Source organism: Scyliorhinus canicula, chromosome 17 (assembly GCF_902713615.1).
Source record: "Scyliorhinus canicula chromosome 17, sScyCan1.1, whole genome shotgun sequence".
NCBI classification, from domain to species: Eukaryota; Metazoa; Chordata; class Chondrichthyes; order Carcharhiniformes; family Scyliorhinidae; genus Scyliorhinus; species Scyliorhinus canicula.
In genome coordinates, this window is record NC_052162.1 from 97,386,532 (window position 1) to 97,407,422 (window position 20,891).

General features: G+C 50.8%; 1 protein-coding gene across 1 annotated transcript in view; it reads left to right on the forward strand.

Annotated features, from left to right (window-relative positions):
• LOC119951486 overlaps positions 1-20,891 on the forward strand; it is a 62,925-nt gene that overhangs the window by 32,021 nt on the left and 10,013 nt on the right. Inside the window, exon 2 of the mRNA XM_038774697.1 lies at positions 11,203-11,345. Coding sequence (XP_038630625.1) covers positions 11,203-11,345 — 143 coding nt within the window. The remainder of the gene's footprint in view (positions 1-11,202; positions 11,346-20,891) is intronic.

A 20,891-nucleotide genomic window follows, 5' to 3' on the forward strand; every position in this document is an offset into this window, starting at 1 on the left:
TTGCGAGCTTTCCCTAAGCTCTTCTTATGGATCTGTCAGGTTCTCCCACCATGTATGCCCTATACTTCCTGGACCTGTTTCCTCATTTGCACAAAAGTCACTCCAAAGGGGCCATCCCTTCCCTTTGAGGTACCTTCTAATCTCAACTTCCCAAAAGGGACACTGTCCTACTCGGCTGGTCGCTGCGACCACGAATTCTTGCGAGTTCATAAGGCGTTCCATTGCCTTCATTGCCATTTTTCCTATCTGAATGCTGTTAAACAATTTTGGATCAAGGGGTAATAAAGCGATGCTGCAAACACGGGTACGGCTTTCGCTATTTTCCCGAATACAAACTCCCGACAATTTTTCGCTACAAAATCTATCAGTTTTACCTTATATCCCTGTTAGTACACATGCATTAACACACTTCCGAATTCTGGAGGATTGATCAGAACTGCATGAACACTTGTGGTTATTCCTGTTCCCAATTGGATTCTAATTCAAATTTTGGGTTCTCTCGGAGTGGGGGAGCCACTTCTAAGTCGCGTCCCGTCAGAGTTCGCCAATAAATGTTGCTAATTGTGTTTTTACTTAATTTGCTCTGTTTAATCACCTTGCTTTAGAGTCGCCAGGTATCTTTATGATACCACCACAAGGTTCAAAGCCAAGTGCTGATCAATAACTCAATACACCAGTTAGTAAGTTTCAAATCAAAACGCATTTATTATATACACAGTCGATCACTGCACATGCATAGAAATCTACTTACCAGACTATCTCTAACACTAAAAGGCCTATATTTAGCTTTGGAAATGGCCCACCAGGTCAGGGGAACAATGGCCTTTCGTTCGATTCTGAGTCTGCAGGCTTCAAGCTGGTATGGTCTAGTAGCTAGGAGCGCCTATCTCGTAGCGTGCGTTGGCTGGAGAATTACTTGGTTGGTGCAGCTGCTGGGCAGGTCTCTCCTTGTTGAGAGTCACGGTCAAGAGTTCTTTGAGAGCTGCCAAGAAGATCGAATTGAACTTTGGGACTCTATTTTATAGTCCCCAGGGGTTTTGCGCCCTTTTGGGTGGACCCCGGATTTGGTTCTAATTGATTGGACTAAGTTCTGATCCTTTGAATCGATTTCTCCAATACTGGAGCTGTTCCCTGATCGCTGGGCGGTTCCTAGGTGCCGGTTGGCCTTCCTTTGTCCAGCTCCCGCTGGCGCCGGGGAGTCTTTGCAAGTCTCAATACACAGGAAACCTTGCACCTGCTTGTTTCCCTGTGCCTGGTTGAAATTCCCTGCATTCTTAGCGGACCTCCATTTTGGAATCGGGAAGTGGCCAACTCAGGTGGGTACAACGTCCCACCTCTTAAACTCCTCCTTCATTTGCTCCACCAGCCTCGTGAAATTAAGTCCATGTGGGCCCCCCCTGCTCCTGGCCACCTTGACCCCCAAATACCTGAAGCTCCTCGCCGCCCTTTTTACTGGGGGCTCGCCAATCCCCCTCTCCTGGCCCCCTGCGTGGACCACGAACAGCTCGCTCTTCCCCATGTTGAGCTTGTACCCTGAGAAATCCCTGAACTCCCTGAGGATCCTCATTACCTCCAGCATCCCCCCCACGGGGTCCGCCACATATAGCAGCAAGTCGTCCGCATAGAGCAACACCCTATGCTCCTCCCCACACCGCACCGGCCCCCTCCAGTTCCTCAACTCCCACAGTGCTATAGCCATGGGTTCAATCGCCAGTGCGAAGAGCAGGGGGGATAAGGGACACCCCTGCCTCGTCCTGCGATGCAACCGAAAGTACTCAGACCTCCTCTTGTTCATGGCCACACTCGCCATCGGGACCTCGTATAACAGCCTAACCCACCTGAAGAACCCCTCCCCAAACTCGAACCTGTTCAGCACCTCCCACAAGTACCCCCACGCTACCCTATCAAAGGCCTTCTCAGCGTCCATCGCCGCCACTATCTCCGCCTCCCCCTCCCTGGCCGGCATCATAATAACATTCAGGAGCCTCCGCACATTCGCGTTCAACTGCCTCCCCTTCACGAACCCTGTCTCGTCTTCGTGGATGACCTGTGGCACAAAATCCTGAATTCTCGTGGCTAAGACCTTCGCCAGCACCGTGGCATCTACATTTAACAACAAAATCGGCCTGTAAGACCCACACTGCAGGGGATCCTTGCCCCACTTCAGGATCAGGGAGATCGGTGCCCGGGACATAATCGGTGGCAAAGCCCCCCCCCCCCCCCTTGCCTCATTGAAGGTCCCAACCAGCAGCGGGCCCAACAGGTCCACATATTTTTTCGTAAAATTCGACCGGGAAACCGTTCGACCCAAGTGCCTTCCCCGCCTGCATGCTCCCTATCCCTTTGGCCAGCTCCTCCAGCCCAATCGGGGCCCCTAATCCCACCACCAGTCCCTCCTTCACCTTTGGGAAGCTCAGTTGGTCCAGAAGGCGGCCCTTCCTTCCTTCCTCCAGTGGGGGTTCGGACCGACACAGTTCCTCATAAAAGTCCCTGAAGACCCCATTGATGCCAACCCCACTCCGCACCACACTCCCACTCCTATCCTTAACTCCCCCAACCTGCCTAGCTGTGTCCCGCTTCCGAAGCCGATGCGCCAGCATCTGGCTTGCCTTTTCCCCATATTTGTCAATCGCCCCCTGGGCCTTCCTCCACTGCGCCTCCGCCTTCCTGGTGGTCAACAGGTCGAATTCGGCCTGGAGGCTACGCCTCTCCCTCAACAGACCCTCCTCCGGCACCTCCACGTACCTCCTGTCTACCCTCACCATCTCCCCCACCAGCCTCTCCCTCTCCCTCTGTTCTCTCCTCTCCTTGTGGGCCCTAATGGAGATCAGCTCTCCGCAAACCACTGCCTTCAGCGCCTCCCAGACCATCCCCACTCGGACCTCCGCGTTATCGTTGGCCTCCAGGTATCTTTCTGTGCTTCCTCGGACCCGCTCGCTCACCTCCTCATCCGCCAACAGCCCCACCTCCAAGCGCAGACAACGGGCACTAGTCACTCCTCCCCCAGCTCTAAGTCTACCCAATGCAGGGCGTGATCCGAAATGGCTATCACCGAAAACTCGGTTTCCTCTACTCTCGTAATCAGCGCCCTGCTCATAACAAAGAAGTCGATCCGGGAATAGGCCTTATGAACGTGCGAGAAGAACGAAAACTCCCTAACACCCGGCCTTGCAAATCTCCAAGGGTCCACCCCTCCGATCTGGTCCATAAACCCCCTCAGCACTTTAGCCGCCGCTGGCCTCCTACCCGTCCTAGACCTGGAGTGATCCAGTGCCAGATCCAACATCGTGTTAAAGACCCCCACCCCCAATATTAGGGCCCCCACTTCCAAGTCCGGGATCCGACCCAACATGAGCCGCATAAAACCCGCATTGTCCCAGTTCGGGGCGTACACATTGACCAGCACCACCCGCTCCCCATTCAGCTTACCACTTACCATTACGTACCTGCCGCTATTGTCTGTCACAATGCTCGACGCCTCGAACGACACCCTCTTTCCCACCAAGATCGCCAACCCCCGATTTTTGGCATTCGGCCCCGAATGAAACACCTGACCTACCCACCCCTTCCTCAATCTTACCTGGTCTGCCACCTTCAGGTGTGTCTCCTGGAGCATGACCACATCCGCCTTCAGCCCCTTCAGGTGCGTGAACACCCGGGCCCGCTTGACTGGCCTGTTCAGTCGCCTTACATTCCAAGTTATCAGCCGGATCAGGAGGCTGCCCGCCCCTCTCCCCCGCCAACTAGCCATAACCCCTCCTGGGCCAGCCACGTGCCCACTCCCCACGCCCCATGCCCGGCCCGTTCCTCACGGCGGCAGAACCCCATCCCGACCCCCTCTACTCGGTCCAGCTCCCCCTTGACCATACCAGCAGCAACCCGGTTCCCCCCCACTCCCCCGCCACCCACCACCCACCACAGCTAGGACCCCTCCTAGCTGCATTGCTCCCCCCATTGCACTCCTGCAAGTCAGCTGACTCCTGCTGACACTGGCTGCTCTTGCCTCTCCTTCGACTCCCCCCATTGTGGGACTTCCCCTCCCCCTCCATTACCCACCAGCAGGTTTTCCGCCTCCCCCTGCCATCCCAAGTGCGGGAAAAAGCATGCGCTTCCCCGCCCCTGCCCCGCCCCCTCTAGCCTTCAGCACGGGAAAAAGCCCGCGCTTTCCACCTGCCCGACCCTGCCTCCTCTCGTGCAGCTCCTTTTACAGGCCCAGTCCCCTCACCCCCGACTCAGGCCTCACCCGCGGGGCCCCATCCCCCCGACCAGCCATCCATCCCCCATTCCGGTTACTTGCCTCCCTCCAAGAGCCCACCGGCCAGACCCAACCAAAACAGTGCCCAACCCACCCTAACCACCCACACCGAACCAAAAATAAACAAGAACAAAGAACCCCCCCTCAAAATGTAGCACAACCACAACAATCCCCAACCATCCCCACGCACGACACCCCCATCCCGACCCTCAGTTTGTGTCCAGCTTCTCGGCCTGAACAAAGGCCCAGGCCTCCTCCGTGGACTCAAAATAATGGTGCCGGTCCTTGTAGGTGACCCACAGATGCGTCGGCTGCAGCATGCCAAACTTCACCCCCTTCCTGTTCAGCACCGCCTTCGCCCAGTTGTACCCGGCCCTCTTCTTTACCACCTCCACACTCCAGTCCTGATATATTCGAACCTTCGCGTTCTCCCACCTGCTGCTCCTCTCTTTCTTGGCCCACCTGAGCACACACTCCCGATCAGCGAACTGATGAAACCGCACCAGCACCGCCCGCGGTGACTCGTTAGCCTTGGGCCTCCTCGCCAGCACTCTATGGGCCCCATCCAGCTCCAGGGGCCCCTGGAAGGACCCCGCTCCCATCAGCGAATTTAACATGGTGATCACATAAGCCCCCACGTCTGACCCCTTCAGCCCCATCAGGAGGCCCAGGATCCGCAAATTCTTCCACCTCGACCGATTCTCCACCTCCTCGAACCGTTCCTGCCATTTATTGTGGAGCGTCTCGTGCGCCTCCACCTTTCCCGCTGGGCCCAAGATCTCGTCCTCGTTATCTGAGATCTTTTGCCGGACCTCATGGATCGCCAACCCCTGAGCCGCCTGGGTCTCCAGCAGCTTATCAATAGAAGCCTTCATCGACTCCAGCAGGCCTGCTTTGTTCTCCCTGAAGCAGCGCTGGATAACCTCTGCTGCTCCTGCGCCCACTGCATCCATGCTGCCTGGTCACCGCACGCCGCCATCTTGATTTTCTTCCCTCGCACTTTCTTTGGCTTCGCTACCACTTTTATACTCGCCCCGCTCCTGGTCCAAGCCATACACTGTCGGGGGAATGCTGCAGTCTCCTTCCCACACCGGGAAATGTCGAAAAGAGCCCAAAAGGCCATTCCCAGCGGGAGCTGCCAAACGTGCGACTTAGCTCTGTATAGCCGCAACAGGACGTCTGTCCTGGCAATTTTAAAGATACCTCTTCGAGTGAACGTCCCTGTGGATCCTCCATATAAATCCCGCATCAAGTTATCCTAACACCATCCTCGACAGTGGAGGAGCCATCCACATAGATTTTAAATGTGTCCCCTGAGTTTTGGGAACCTGGTTTCTCACTGCCTGCGCGTGGCTGTAGTGACTTGGGAATAAAGGGTCCTGTGTGGTGTTTGGCTGTAATGATCTGACACTCATGTGGGGTCCCTGCATATTGGAAATGTGTGGGCCTTGGTGCGCTTTACGGAGATGTCCCTGCCTTGCACTAATAGTGTCCAGCGAGCTGCTCTGACCTGGCTAACTGAACCGTCCTTTAGTCTGCCGTCTAACAAAAGTTGAGTGGGGGTGTGTCAGAAAATCCCTGTACTACGGGGTATAAAACTCTGGAAGCATAGGCCACTGGTCCTAATCGGTCATGGCATTCCTGTCGGAGCACTGCTGATAGTGCTTGGTCGGTGGTTGCTACTTCTATGGCATATGGCAAGTAAGGGTTGGGAACTTGTAAAGCAGGGGCTGCTCCTAAAGTGCGCTTTAAATCATTAATGGTGTCTGTGTGCTGTGGAAGCCAATTCCAGGGTGTGTTCTTTTTCAAGAGCTCTGAGAGGGGGGCGGCTTTGGTGGCAGACCCATCTATGTGATTCCTACAGTATCCCACTAAACCTAGGAATGAATGGAGTGCACTTACATTACGGGGCAGGGGCAATTTTTACTATGGAGTCTATTCACTTCTGTTCAATCTCTCTTTTGACGTGGCTGATAATTGTCTCTAAATAGAGTATATTCTCCCTCAGTATTTGAGCCTTTTTGGGGTTTACTTTCCATCCAATGGACTGGAGCAGGGCTAGCAATTCGGCTAGCAGAGCTACGTGCTCTTCGTTGATGTCAGTTTGCAGGAGCAGGTCGTCTACATATTGAACGAGGCATTCGGGGCGGGAGAATTTAGAGAGACCAGCAACTAGCTGTCTATGGAAAATGGAGGGGGAGTGATGGAATTCTTGTGGGAGACAAGTCCATGTGTACTGCTGACCTTGAAACGTGAACGCAAGTTTGTATTGGCAAGCTCGGTCTAGAGGAATGGACCAGAAACCATTGCTAATATCCATCGCGGTGAAATATCGCGCTTGCACTCCCTGTTTGAGCATTATCGCTGGACTCATGGCAATGGTGGGGGCTGTTAAAGGGGTAACTTTATTTAATTCGCGATAATCAATTGTGAGTCGCCATGAGCCATCTGGTTTCTTTACTGGCCAAATCGTGGCATTGCTAGTGGAAGCTACGGGTTGAATTACCCCTTGTTTTAGTAGGCTGTTGATGACCTTTGAAATCTCACTCTCAGCCTGCTGGGGAAAGTCGTATTGTTTCTGCAGTTTGGGATCGGGACTTGAGATCATGACTGTGCCTATTATTTGCCCACAATCATGTTTGTGCTGGGTGAAAGTGTCTTTGAGTTTGGTTAGCACCTCTCTAATGGTCACGTCGGTGTTAATTGCTGAGGGAGGAAACCAATAGACCCCTATTGAACAGACCCTGTGTGCTTAATCCCCTACTGATAGCGTTGCAGGAGCCCTTGTTGCTTTAGACATCTGCCACACACACACCTATTTATGGGGTCAAAGGAAAGGTTATTGGAGTTCATGAAATGCATACCGAGAATGTGTTCTGCGGTTGGAGGCAGCTCGACTAAAACGACTGGGTGCTTAGTGGCTATAGTTCCAACATGGACAGGGAAAGGGGCTGGAATGTATCCTTCCTGCATGTGCCCAGTGAATCCACTTTGTGTGATGGTGTCCGTAATTGGCCAGGGGGTTTCTATGAACAGGGTTGAGGAATTTAGCATGGTCCGGGAGCCTCCAGTGTCCCAGAGAAAATCGACTGAATGTCCCCGGAGTTTGCCTGTGACTACCGACATTATCCCAGTGCATGTCACAGACCCACATTGGAGATGCTGGACACCGTCAGTCCAGGGAGTTGTATGGGTGGTTATCTGAGCCGGCGTTTACGGTATGCATGGGACAAGGGTTGCCTTCCTGCTAGCGTGGCTGACGATCGTGGTCTGGCCTATTGTTTCTGGGCGGGGGTTGAGTTGTTCCTGCGGACTCTGGTATCGGAATTGGGTGGGGGATGGTATCTACAATCGCGGGCGAGGTGTCCCGTTTGTCCAGAAGTATAACATGACCCTCCTGGCGCGTGGGGTGAACTTTATGCTCTGGGGTATTGTTCTCTGGGGTATTGTTCCTCTCCTCTGCCCTCATTTATCCATGCGGGTTCCTGACTTGGTCTAACTGGGTGCATGGTGCCTTCAAATCCATTCTGTTCTATCTGTTCCTGCAGTGACTGTTCCCATGCCCTTGAGAGATGTCTGAGTACCAATGCCTCATTATGTGTGTGATCTGCCGGGTCGTAGTTTGCACAAGCCCTCTTTCCTGCCTCTGTGGCATGCGAAACTAAGATGCGGGACCATTTAGTGGTTTCTTCAGCATCGAGGTTGGTGCGGTTTAATTCCCCAAAAACTGCCTTGAAATGTATCCAAAGGCGACCGGCAAAGGCAGTCGGATGTTCCCCTTTCTTCTGTCTACATTTGTTCAAACCCTCTACTGGATCCCCTTTATTATATCCGATAGCAGCTAATATGGAGTCCTTCATTTTGTCTAGGGTTCCCCCTCCAACATTTTGGGGTTCAGGTAAAGCTGATCTTACGGACTGGCTGAGGCTCATTACAATTAATTTTACTTCCTCCCTCTCATCTAAACCATATATAACCTTCGGTTGGCGCACCTCCTCAAAGAAGCTATGCGAGTCCGCAGTGGGCTCAAATGTTGTGATCTTATTGCAGGCGTCCCTTAACTGGGTTATCGTGAGTTGGGTGGTGTAGATGATAGCTGGACCTATATGATCCCTTACCCTTCTTTCTGCAGTGACTGGATGCATGGGTGCCGGGGCAGTTTGACTACTTGTTGGGGTTGGTGCGACCTGTTCAGCCGGGGCTGCTGGTGCTTTTCTTTTTGTGATGGGTGGCGGTTGCTTCAGTTCTGTCTACGTATATGTGCGTGCTCTCCTTTCACTCTGCCCAATCGGCCATCTCTTCCTCCTCTGTCCCTACTGTCCATTTTGAACTGAAAGTAGTGATTGGAGTCTGTCTGTCTCTCTCTGGCACTTAGTGTGGTCAACGGTACTTTGCCTTTGCTCCTTAGTGGCCTGGTGGAGCACTCTTAAAGTTGCCTGTAAATCGGCACATTTAGTTTGTTAGCTGAGTGACCTTTTGTTCAGTCTCCTCTCTTACCAAGACCTCATGTTGTGTGTCTTGCTAGGCGTTGTCGTACTGGGTTTGGAAGCTGCTAAGGTGTACTATACAGGACTGGTGGGCGTGTTTAACATCGGCGATTTCCCTTTCCTTAACGGCTAACATCTCCCGGAGTTCCCCATTGTTTCCCTTATTCTCCTCCTCCTTCTCTATTAACTGAACGCGGGGTGTCTCTATGACTTCCTCGGTTCCTCGTAACTGAGCCAAGTAACACACTGTTGCCATTGTCTTTTTAAACTTCACTGCATTCTTCTTGTAAATCTCACATAGATTCTCCCACCAAGTTTGTCCTATCTTTCCTGGAACTGACTTGGTGTTTGCACAAAAATTCGACCATCCTTTCCCCTTTAAATACTTCCTCAACACACCCTCCCATACGGGGCACTGCTCTGACTTATCAACTACTGTAATCTCGGTTTGCTGCTGCGGATTCACCATCTTCTCCACTAATTGCGCTGCCATCTCTTCTCCAATTTTAATTTGGAACAGGAGGAATAAGGAGTCGATTGAACACCGGGTACGGCTTGTGGCTATATTCCAGATCACAATCCCTCTAGATTTGCATGCAAGTCTGGCGAGCTTACCCTACCCTTCCCTGTTAGTTACACATGCGGTTAGTGCAAACTTCAGAAATTCGGTTATTTGGCCAATACGAAACATGCGCTTGTGGTTTGTTTTCCCTTCTCCAATTTAATTCAAAGTTGTGGGATCTCTTGGAATAACAAAGTCACTTCTATTCGAGTCCCACCAGAGTCGCCAATAATGTTGCTCATAACCACAAGCTGTGAGTATGTTTCTTGTATTGACCAAATGACCACACAACCAGTATGTTAGTTCAAAAGACAGTTTATTATTAAACACAAGACTTATCTCTCTGTGCAATGATACATGGGTCCACGCATTAAACTACACCAATCAACTTAGATGACCTTCACTTAACTTCTGGATGACCAGCTCTGTGCAGGTAAATAAGGCCTTCATCTGGAACCCCACGTGTGTCGGCTGGAAGCCGTCAGGTTAGTCTCGGCTGCGGCTCGTCTCTTTCAGGTAGCAATCGCGGGTCTTGAACTTGGCTGGTCATTATGCTGCAGTTGGTGTGGGCACAGGCCGGTCCCAAAAGAGACCGATCCCTCGTTGTGCAGGGACTCTTATCCTTCTCCTTTTTTGCGCCCTTTTGGGCGGGGCTAACTCGGGATCTAATGGATCGATAGGCTCTTGATAACCCTAATCGATTCTGGCCAATTGGGGCAGGTACCTCGATGGCTGGGTGGGTCCTAGTTACCATTGTCCCAAGTACGTATGCCTTTCCAAATAAGGGGAAGTGGCGCCTGTGAGTCTGCTACTGTTGCTATTCTTTGATTTAAGTCTATTGTCCGGGGGAAATCACTGATTGACCTTTAACAGGTGCAAGTTTCAGTTCAGTCTGGTTTTCGTTTGCACAGGTCTTGGGGGCAGCAGGGTAGCATGGTGGTTAGCATAAATGCTTCACAGCTCCAGGGTCCCAGGTTCGATTCCCAGCTGGGTCACTGTCTGTGTGGAGTCTGCACGTCCTCCCCCTGTGTGCGTGGGTTTCCTCCGGGTGCTCCGGTTTCCTCCCACAGTCCAAAGATGTGCGGGTTAGGTGGATTGGCCATGATAAATTGCCCGTAGTGTCCTAATAAAAGTAAGGTAAGGGGGGGGGTTGTTGGGTTACGGGTATAGGGTGGATACGTGGGTTTGAGTAGGGTGATCATGCTCGGCACAACATTGAGGGCCGAAGGGCCTGTTCTGTGCTGTACTGTTCTATGTTCTATGTTCTAATACACAGGGACTCTGTACTGTCTGTGTTCCAACTTTACCAACTTGATTTGGATAAGTCCCATTATCCTTTGCGGTGGCCAATTTAGATGGCAACAATTGGCAGGGTGTTTCTCAATGGCCACAGTGGCAAGATCAAGGCCCATATTTAACGGCACTTAGTACCAAAATTAAGTTCCCATTACTGGCTGCAGCGCCGTCTGATTCACCAAACTTGTGCCTCAGCAGCTCACTGTAAGCAAACGGGAGCTGCTTTTAAACACCGTCTCACAACTCACTCCCAGTCAACACACAAGCCTGGCAGAGCACAGACCTGCTCCTTGCTTTGAGGATGCCAATTTGGCCAGGCTTCTGGACACAGTGAATGTGAGACAGGACATCCTGTTCCCCCTAGGGGTCGGAGTTCCAGCAGCAGGGCCACCAATACCACATGGGAGGCAGTGGCAGATGCTGTCAACGTGGGCAGCATGACCAGGAAAACCACAGTACAATGCAGGAAGAAGTCCAATAACCTGCACCGAGCTGCAAGGGTTGTTACTACCTCTCTCCTGGCATCAGTACCGCCTGCCACCCCTCAACCCCTACCCCCTCAAATCACTGGCTGACATCTCGCACCCTCTTTGTCCCCGCAGGAGAAGATAGCGAATATGCGGGAAAGGGCCAAGATGGGCGACAGAGTACCAGAAATCCGAGTCCTTAACCCCTATGAGGAACAGGCCCTGGAGATTTCAGGGTTGACCGGGCTAGAGTGCAGTTACTGGCCTGCACCGCAGAGGTGAAGATCCACTGTCCCTTCACACAGATGATCTGTCTGAAGTTAGTTGTTCATGTCAGGCAAAATGATCCTCCCTTCGTACTGGCCACATATCCATTCCCTCGCAGTATCTTCGTCTGATGGGGCCAGGCCATTCCGAGTTGTCTCCCCTCCCATCACGCAAGAAACTGCCTCAGAATAGAGCTCCAAAGAGACTACCATCGAGGCATCTCAGCTGTCACCCCCAAGCGCAGAGACACACATCTCGGTGGGTGACATTAGTGGATAGGCTCATGGGGCATAATCTCGTGAGCACCACACAGTTGCTGATGCACATCAGGTGGGAACAGGAACATTGAAGGAAGTCAGCAATCGGTCTGCTGGATCCCAGGATGCAGCTGAGTCCCAGTCAGACGCCGAGCCTGTGGACGAGGTTATCCCCGAGCTGATGCAGATGCGAGGACATGTTCGTCATATTCAGGAGGGGATGTTGTAAAGGCTATGTGCACAGGAGATGAAGTCAATACTGCTAGGGTGGCGACCACAGCCGAAAACCTGCAGCACGAGGTCAGCGTCTTGAATGGTGGTGTCCAAGGCTTGGCTCAGTCTGTAACGATCATGGCTGAGGGCCTCAACAGCATTTCCCAGTCAGTGAGGGACATGTCCCAGATGCAGATGGATATTGCTGAGGCACTTCAGAGCATGGCCTAGTCACTGAGGAGTATCGCTGAGGGCGTCAATACTATGGTGCAGGCAACAGGTAGAGGCTTGGACCGATGGAGCCAGATGGTGCTGAGACCTCTGGTGCTCACTCCAGCTGCCCCTCCATCCCATGGAGTCAACCAGGGCCCTCAGGGCTCCGTCGGGGAGTAGGAAGTGCTGGAGGCCAACCTGGGCCTGCTACTAAGGCGACGACAGCTGTTTCCCGTTCTTCTGAATACCCTCCCTCCTGATACTGGCTCATCACAAGGGCAGTGGGCAGAACAGTGTGGCATGTCAATGTCAGTGACAACAGTGACAGGGCCTTTTGGGTCTTGGCCCACAGAGGTTGTCCACCAAGGCCACTAAAGGTCATCAGGGCGCTGGAAGCAGTAGGCTGCCTCCACCTCTGATGTGCATCCTGGGTACATACCTAGATGTAGCAGTAGACCATGTCAGATCAAGAACATTGAGGATTAATGGGCACTGGCGAGGGTGGTGTGGTGGAGGGGGAGGGGGAGGGGGAGGGGAGATTGGTAACTGTCTGTAGCTAGGAGCAAGTAAAATGTAAAATACTCACTTTGAAAATATTTTGCACCAGATACATGTGAAGTGCTCCGATACTCTGGATGTGTGCGCGTTAGTTCCAGCCCCACAGGCCCTGGTATGTCAATGTAAGCGAATTAACCAATAATTGTATGTTTTCCTGAGATCGTTAACTCTCGACTACTCCAATGAGATACAGGCACTATATTTATAAGTAAAACATTAACAATCTGTTTATTGTAACAAGAGTAAAAGATGAACATATAATGGAAATAAGGGAACGATGGTCTACAAGTCCAGTATTTTTTATAGTGTGGGTCGCGACCCGCAGGTAGGTCGAGGGTGTTTGAAAATGGGTCGGCAAAAATGATCCCCAAAGATCACCTGATCTTTCTTTCCATTTTCTCTCTGGGTCCACATTCATAAGATTAAATTTTATACCAAGCCAATACACAAATACAATGCTTCATTATGAAACCTTGGGTGGGATTCTCCGACCCCTGCCGGTTCAGAGAATCGCCGAGAGGCAGCGTCAATCTGCTGAATTCTCTGCCGCTTGTTTTTTGGCGGGGGCGAGAATCGCGCCGCTCTGGTCAGGGGTCGTTGGCAGTGGCCCGATCCGGCGATCCTCCACTCCGCGGTGGCCCGGGCGGCTGCCCGTTTTCGGCCAGTCCCACGGCACATATTACATCAAGCCCTTACCGGCGGGATCTGGCTCTGTGGGCGGCCTGCGGACTCCTCGGGGCGGCGGGGGGGGGGGATGCGGGGGAACTGGCTCCGGGGACGGCCCCCATTGTGGCCCACTGATCTGCGGGCGGGCCTGTGCCGTGGGGGCACTCTTTCCCTCCGCGCCGGCCGCTGTAAAGTTCCGCCATGGCCGGTGCGGAGAAGAAACCCCCTGCACATGCGTAGGTAATACACCAGCGGTTCTGCGCATGTGCCAGAAAACGCTGCCCCTCCTGCGCATGCCGCAACTCGTGCCAGCCGGCTGAGGCTCTTCGGCACCGGTTGGTGCGGCACCAACCCCTCTAGCACCGGCCTAGCCCCCGACGGTGTGGAGGATTCCGCACCTTCCGGGCACCCGACAGCGTAGTGGTTCACGCCACTCCTTGGCGCCGGTACGGCCCTCCCCGCCGGTTAGCGGAGAATCCCGGCCCTTATGCTTGGAATGACTGGGAGATCAAGACTGGTGTAGCGTTACACATAGATGTGGTTCTGTTCTGTTAATAGCACGTATTTTGTGGAATGCAGTATTACAATGAAGACTTCTCAGACGATGACATAGCCAGTATGTGGGGTAATTTAATCAGGAGGCCTCCTACAAATTACATCCACTTTATAAAACAAAAAGGTAACAATTGGGAAGGAGGTGTGTTTTTAAATGATCAATGATCCTGTTTTGATTGCGACTACTCACAGTATTGCAGCTTGCTTGGTCAGTGGACTCTGCCCGAGTCTCAAATTTCCCGCCATGAACTCAGGTTATGGCTTCAGAATTTGACGAGAATTGCCATTATCTCACAATCCAGCTCATTATTTCTCCCCATGTGCATTTAAGTATTATGCGGTTGAATCAATTTCAAAATGAGATAACATTTGAAAAACGTAATTGGCTGATGCACTGTGAATGAGTGTATTGTCTGATGTCAGACATTTATTTTGAATTTATCTGTTGACGTGAGGAATAAGATTGATCGTAATTCTTTATGGCTGAAAAGGTTATAAGAGATAGGGTTTATAATCATCTTGAAAAGAACAAGTTGATTAGCGATACTCAACACGGTTTTGTGAAGGGTAGGTCATGTCTCACAAACCTTATTGAGTTTTTTGAGAAGGTGACCAAACAGGTGGATCAGGGTAAAGCTGTTGATGTGGTGTATATGGATTTCAGTAAGGCGTTTGATAAGGTTCCCCACGGTAGGCTATTGCAGAAAATAAGGAAGTATGGAATTGAAGGTGATTTAGCGGTTTGGATCAGTAATTGGCTAGCTGAAAGAAGACAGAGGGTGGTGGTTGATGGCAAATGTTCATCCTGGAGTTCAGTTACTAGTGGTGTACCGCAAGGATCTGTTTTGGGGCCACTGCTGTTTGTCATTTTTATAAATGACCTGGAAGAGGGTGTAGAAGGATGGGTTAGTAAATTTGCAGATGACACGAAGGTCGGTGGAGTTGTGGATAGTGCTGAAGGATGTTATAGGATACAGAGAGACATAGATAAGCTGCAGAGCTGGGCTGAGAGGTGGCAGATGGAGTTTAATGCGGAAAAGTGTGAGGTGGTTCACTTTGGAAGGAGTAACAGGAATGCAGAGTACTGGGCTAATGGCAAGATTCTTGGTAGTGTAGATGAACAGAGAGATCTCGGCATCCAGGTACATAAATCCCTGAAAGTTGCCACCCAGGTTAATAGGGCTGTTAAGAAGGCATATGGTGTGCTAGCCTTTATAAGCAGGGGGATTGAGTTTCGGAACCACAAGGTCATGCTGCAGCTGTACATAACTCTGGTGCGGCCACACCTGGAGTACTGCGTGCAGTTCTGGTCACCACATTATAGGAAGGATGTGGAAGCTTTGGAAAGGGTTCAGAGGAGATTTACTAGGATGTTGCCTGGTATGGAGGGAAGGTCTTACGAGGAAAGGCTCAGGGAATTGAGGTTGTTTTCGTTAGAGAGGAGAAGGCTGAGAGGTGACTTAATAGAGACATATAAGATAGTCAGAGGGTTAGATAGGGTGGACAGTGAGAGTCTTTTTCCTCGGATGGTGATGACCAACACGAGGGGACATAGCTTTAAATTGAGGGGTGAGAGATATAGGACAGATGTCAGAGGCAGTTTCTTTACTCAGAGAGTAGTAGGGGTGTGGAACGCCCTGCCTGCAATAGTAGTAGACTCGCCAACTTTAAGGGCATTTAAGTGGTCACTGGATAGACATATGGATGAAAATGGAATAGTGTAGGTCAGATAGGCTTCAGATGGTTTCACAGGTCGGCGCAACATCGAGGGCCGAAGGGCCCGTACTGCGCTGTAGTGTTCTATGTTCTATGTTCTAATACAGCGTGACCAGATCAGCGAATGTGTTCATGACCAGTTAAATGATCATTGATCCCGTTTTGATTGAGACTACTCACAGTATTGCTGCTTGCTTGGTCAGTGGACAAAGATAGCCCAGCTGGAGGACTGATTTTGGTGAGCAGGCCCTTATAATAATTTTATAAATGTCTCCCGATGTCTCCTGCCTCTGTTAGACGGAAAGATTTTTGCGTCAATAAAAAGGTGTAAAAACTCACCAAATATCTGGGAAAGTGGCCCAAGTGAGTTCTGCATTTGGATTTTTCATTTAGCAGCACACGAAAAACAAACAGCTGGAAGTTTAAACGGCACACGCTTTTAGCTCACATGCCTGACACCTGCACTTCCGGGTCATCACGCCGCACATTTGCGGCACACCAGCAACTTAAGTTGTGAGTCCTGCCAGAAAGGCTTTCATAGAATTATAGAATTTACTGTGCAGAAGGAGGCCATTCAGCCCATCGAGTCTGCACCGGCCCTTGGAACGAGCACCCTACTTAAGCCCCACACGTCCACCCTATCCCCTCTATCCCTGTAACCCAGTAACCCCACCTAACCTTTTTGGAAACTAAGGGCAATTTATCATGGCCAATCCACCTAACCTGCACTTCATTGGACTGCGGGAGGAAACCGGAGCACCCAGAGGAAACCCATGCAGACACCGGGAGAACGTGCAGACTCCACACAGACAGTGACCCAAGCTGGGAATCGAACCTGGGACCCCGGAGCTGTGAAGCAACTGTGCTAACCACTATGCTACCTTGCTGATCCACTTTGCAAAGAGTCATCCAACCTCGAAACGTTAGCTCCCTTTTCTCTCCCCAGAAGCTGTCAGACCTGCTGAGATTGTCCAGTATTTTCTGTTTTTGTTGATGAGGAAGTTACAGGCCATTGATATAAAATGAAGGAGGCCGGCACACCTTGTTGTATCATGCATCAGTCATTGAAGGAGTTGGCACGCTGAGAGTTCAGTTAATAAAACAGGCAGTATCCTATTCGTTATTAATTGAAGCATTGAGTCCAAAACAAAGGGAGTTATGTCATACCTGTGTAATACACTGACCTGGCCTCAACTGCAGTTTTGCACCCAATTCTGAAAACTACCCTTTCAGAAGGGTGTCAAAGCATTAATTTCAGCTGCATAGAGAAGATTGAAAGGAAACTTGATAGATTCAAAATTATGAGAGGTATGTGCAGAGGAAACAGGAAGAAACTCTTCCAATCGATGGAAGGAACGAGAAGCAGAGAGCACAAATCGAAGGGAATTGGAAAAAGAAGCAATGGTGACATGAGGAAAACCATTTCTCTGCAGCGAGAGGTTGGGATCTGGATTGCGCTGCATGAGAGTTGGCGGAAGCATGTTCAATCGAGGCATTCAGCGGGAATTGGATCATTAACTGAAAAGGAAGAATGTACACGGTTATAGGGAGAAGGCTGGGGAGTGGCACAGGGATAATTTCTGCTTCAGCAAACTCAGAACAGACAAGGCAGACCGAGAGGCCACTTGCTGACCACGCAGCAAAAACACATTCCACTTTTATCCCAATTCTGAGGGTGAAGCACGGTTTGTGGACTTAACCTGAATGATTCTTAATTGTCTGAGACAGAAGTCATTATGGAGTTACAGAGAGTGAAGTGTTGTCACTTCACTGTCCCATTCTCATTTACTCATCAGGGGTGGGATTCTCCGACCCCCCGTCGGGTCGGAGAATCGCGAGGGGCCGGCGTGAATCCCGCCCCCGCCGTCTCTCGAAGTCTCCGACACCAGAGATTCGGCAGGGGCAGGAATCGCGCCGCCTCTGTAGGCGCCCCCCCCCCCCACACCCGGCGATTCTCCGGCCCGCGATGGGCCGAAGTCCCGCCTCTGTCATGCCGGTCCAGCCAGCGCGAATCAAACCAGCCACCTTATCGACGGGACCAGACGGCGCGATCGGGCTCTGAGGTCCTGGGGGGGGGGGGGGGGGGGGGGGGGGGTGATCTGGCCCCGGGGGCGCCTGGCCCGCGATCGGAGCCCACCGATCGGCGGGTGGCCTGTGCCGTGGGGGCACTCTTTTCCTTCTGCGTTCGCCAGAGACTTCACGATGGCAGACGTGGAAGTGACCCCCTCCCCTGCGCATGCACAGGAATGACCCTTCGGCACCGGCCTTTCTCGCCGGCCGACGGAGCGCCAACCACTCCGACGGGGGCCTAGCCCCTCAAGGTTAGGGCTTTGCCCCTAAATGTGCGGAGAAATCCGCACCTTTGGGGCGCCCGACGCCCGAGTGGTTCACGTCACTCCATCCTGCCGGGACCCCCGCTCGCTGCCGGGAAGGGGAGAATCCCGGCCTAGATTCTGATGCTTTTAAAGCACAAATTTCACAAAATACGAAACTTGCTGAGTGTCTATGCAGAAATTCAAGGGTTAATATAAAATATCCACAGTTATACGTCATAAAAATTCAGATTTAAAAAAAAATCAACACTTTGTGACCTTTTATTGATCCATGGAAACCTCAGCAAACACCCAGCATTATTGGAACGTGTATCTTCTGCTGTCAGCAATGAGAGCTGTGGTTAAAGTGGTTTCCTGGTTTATTGCACATCTTCATTCTGCACGGAGCTTCTTTCACATCTCACTATAACAATGTGGTGGGAAAATGTATCGTTCACGAATAACAGGAAACCAATGGTCACGTATGTTCATGGTTTTAAAGCTTAAATATGAAGATTGTCAATCTCTCTGTGAACCCCTCTCCGGGAAGAGACAAGCTGACAACAAGGTTCACATTACAACTGCTGGCCACTTTCAACAAGGTACTGTAAGATTTGATTTTCTTTATGGAATAAAGTGCACATCGAGCTTTAAACATAGAACATAGAACAGTACAGCACAGAACAGGCCCTTCGGCCCTCGATGTTGTGCCGAGCAATGATCACCCTACTTAAACCCACGTAACCCGTATACCCGTAACCCAACAATCCCCCCATTAACCTTACACTACGGGCAATTTAGCATGGCCAGTCCACCTAACTTTAATGTCTTGGATTTATTCCAGATTTCCAAGTCAAAATTATTTCAGACTGTAAACTAAGATGTGAAAAGAGACAAAGTCGAACAGTTCATAAAGTGTGACAGAATTGAGTGTAAGTGAAACTCTCACCATAGGAACTCTCACATAGAAGCTGTGGCAATATCTCCGGAATCTCACAGCGTGTAAGTTTGGAGAGAGTTGTTTAATAAGGTACAATCTGATTAAAGAGGACATCAGTGTATTAGACAGTGACCAACTTATCCTTGATTCTCATTGTGTGGTCAAAAGGAAATCGGCCTAATTTTGTTTTTTATGAATTCATTAGACGTGGGTGTCATTGGTGAGGCCAGCATTTATTTCCTATCTCAAATTGCTCTTGAGAAAGTGGTGATGTGCTGCCTTTCAAAAACCTACCTTGCAGGAGCAGTGCGTGGGAGGAGCTGAGCGGGAGTGGTCGAATTGCGCTCTGGGAAGTTGAGGAGACTTCATAAAAGAGCGGAGAGACAGGGGTGAGACTTCATTCAGGAGCGCGGAGTGTGCTTTTTTCAACGAGAGCAGAAACCAGGGAGCTGTTGGAAAGGTAAGTTTTCCTATTTTAAAAACTTACCTTGCAGGAGCAGTGTGTGGGAGGAGCTGAGTGGGAGCGGTCGAATTGCGCTCTTGGAAGGTGAGTGAACTGATATATTTGGGCAGCTGCTAAACCCGAGACATTACACGTGTAGTGTCTCCCACCCGCCCTCCTCGTCTAACCAAAAAAAATGACTGTGGTGATAAGGAGCAGCAGCCTTCAGATTTTCGGCGGGAGACTGAGCAATAGAAATGGCAAGATTAGGGAACCATGGATGACGGGTGGAATTGTGAGACTAGCTAAGATGGAAAAGGAAGCATACATAGGATCGAGGCAACTCAAAACTGGAGAAGCTTTGGAGGAATATCGGGAAAGTAGGACGAATCTCAAACGCGCAATAAAGAGGGCTAAAAGGGGTCATGAAATATCTTTGGCTAACAGGGTTAAGGAAAATCCCAAAGCCTTTTATTCGTATATAAGGAGCAAGAGGGTAACTAGAGAAAGGATTGGCCCACTCAAAGACAAAAGAGGGAATGTATGCGTGGAGTCAGAGGAAATGAGTGAGATTCTTAATGAGTACTTTGCATCGGTATTTACCAAGGAGAGGAACATGACGGATGTTGAGGCTAGGGATGGATGTTTAAATACTCTAGGTCAAGTCGTCATATGGAAGGGGGAAGTTGTGGGTATTCTAAAAGACATTAAGGTGGACAAGTCCCCAGGACCGGATGGGATCTATCCCAGATTACTGAGGGAAGCGAAGGTCGAAATAGCTGGGACCTTAACAGATATCTTTGCAACATCCTTGAGCATGGGTGAGGTCCTGGAGGACTGGAGAATTGCTATTGTTGGCCCTTTGTTTAAGAAGGGTAGCAGGGAAAATCCAGGGAATTATAGACCTGTGAGCTTGACGTCAGTTGTAGGCAAACTGTTGGAGAAGATACTGAGGGATAGGATTAGAATTAGATTAGAACAGTACAGCACAGAACAGGCCTTTCGGCCCTCGATGTTGTGCCGAGCAATGGTCACCCCACTCAAACCCACCCTATACCCGTAACCCAACAACCCCCCCACCTAACCTTAATTTTTTTTAGGACACTACGGGCAATTTAGCATGGCCAATCCACCTAACCCGTACATCTTTGGACTGTGGGAGGAAACCGGAGCACCCGAAGGAAACCCACGCACACACGGGGAGGACGTGCAGACTCCGCACAGACAGTGACCCAGCCAGGAATCGAACCTGGGACCCTGGAGCTGTGAAGCATTTATGCTAACCACCATGCTACCGTGCTGCCCCACACATTTATTCGCATCTATTCACATTTGGAAGAAAATAGACTTATCAGTGATTGGCAGCATGGTTTTGTGCAGGGAAGGCCATGTCTTACAAACCTAATAGAATTCTTTGAGGAAGTGACAAAGATAATTGATGAGGGAAGGGCTGTAGATGTCATATACATGGACTTCAGTAAGGCATTTGATAAAGTTTCCCATGGCAGGTTGATGGAAAAAGTCAAGTCGTATGGGGTTCAAGGTGTACTAGCTAGATGGATAAAGAGGGCAACAGGAGACAGAGAGTAGTGGTGGAAGGGAGTGTCTCAAAATGGAGAAGGGTGACTCGTGGTGTTCCACAGGGATCCGTGCTCGGATCACTGCTGTTTGTGATCTACATAAAT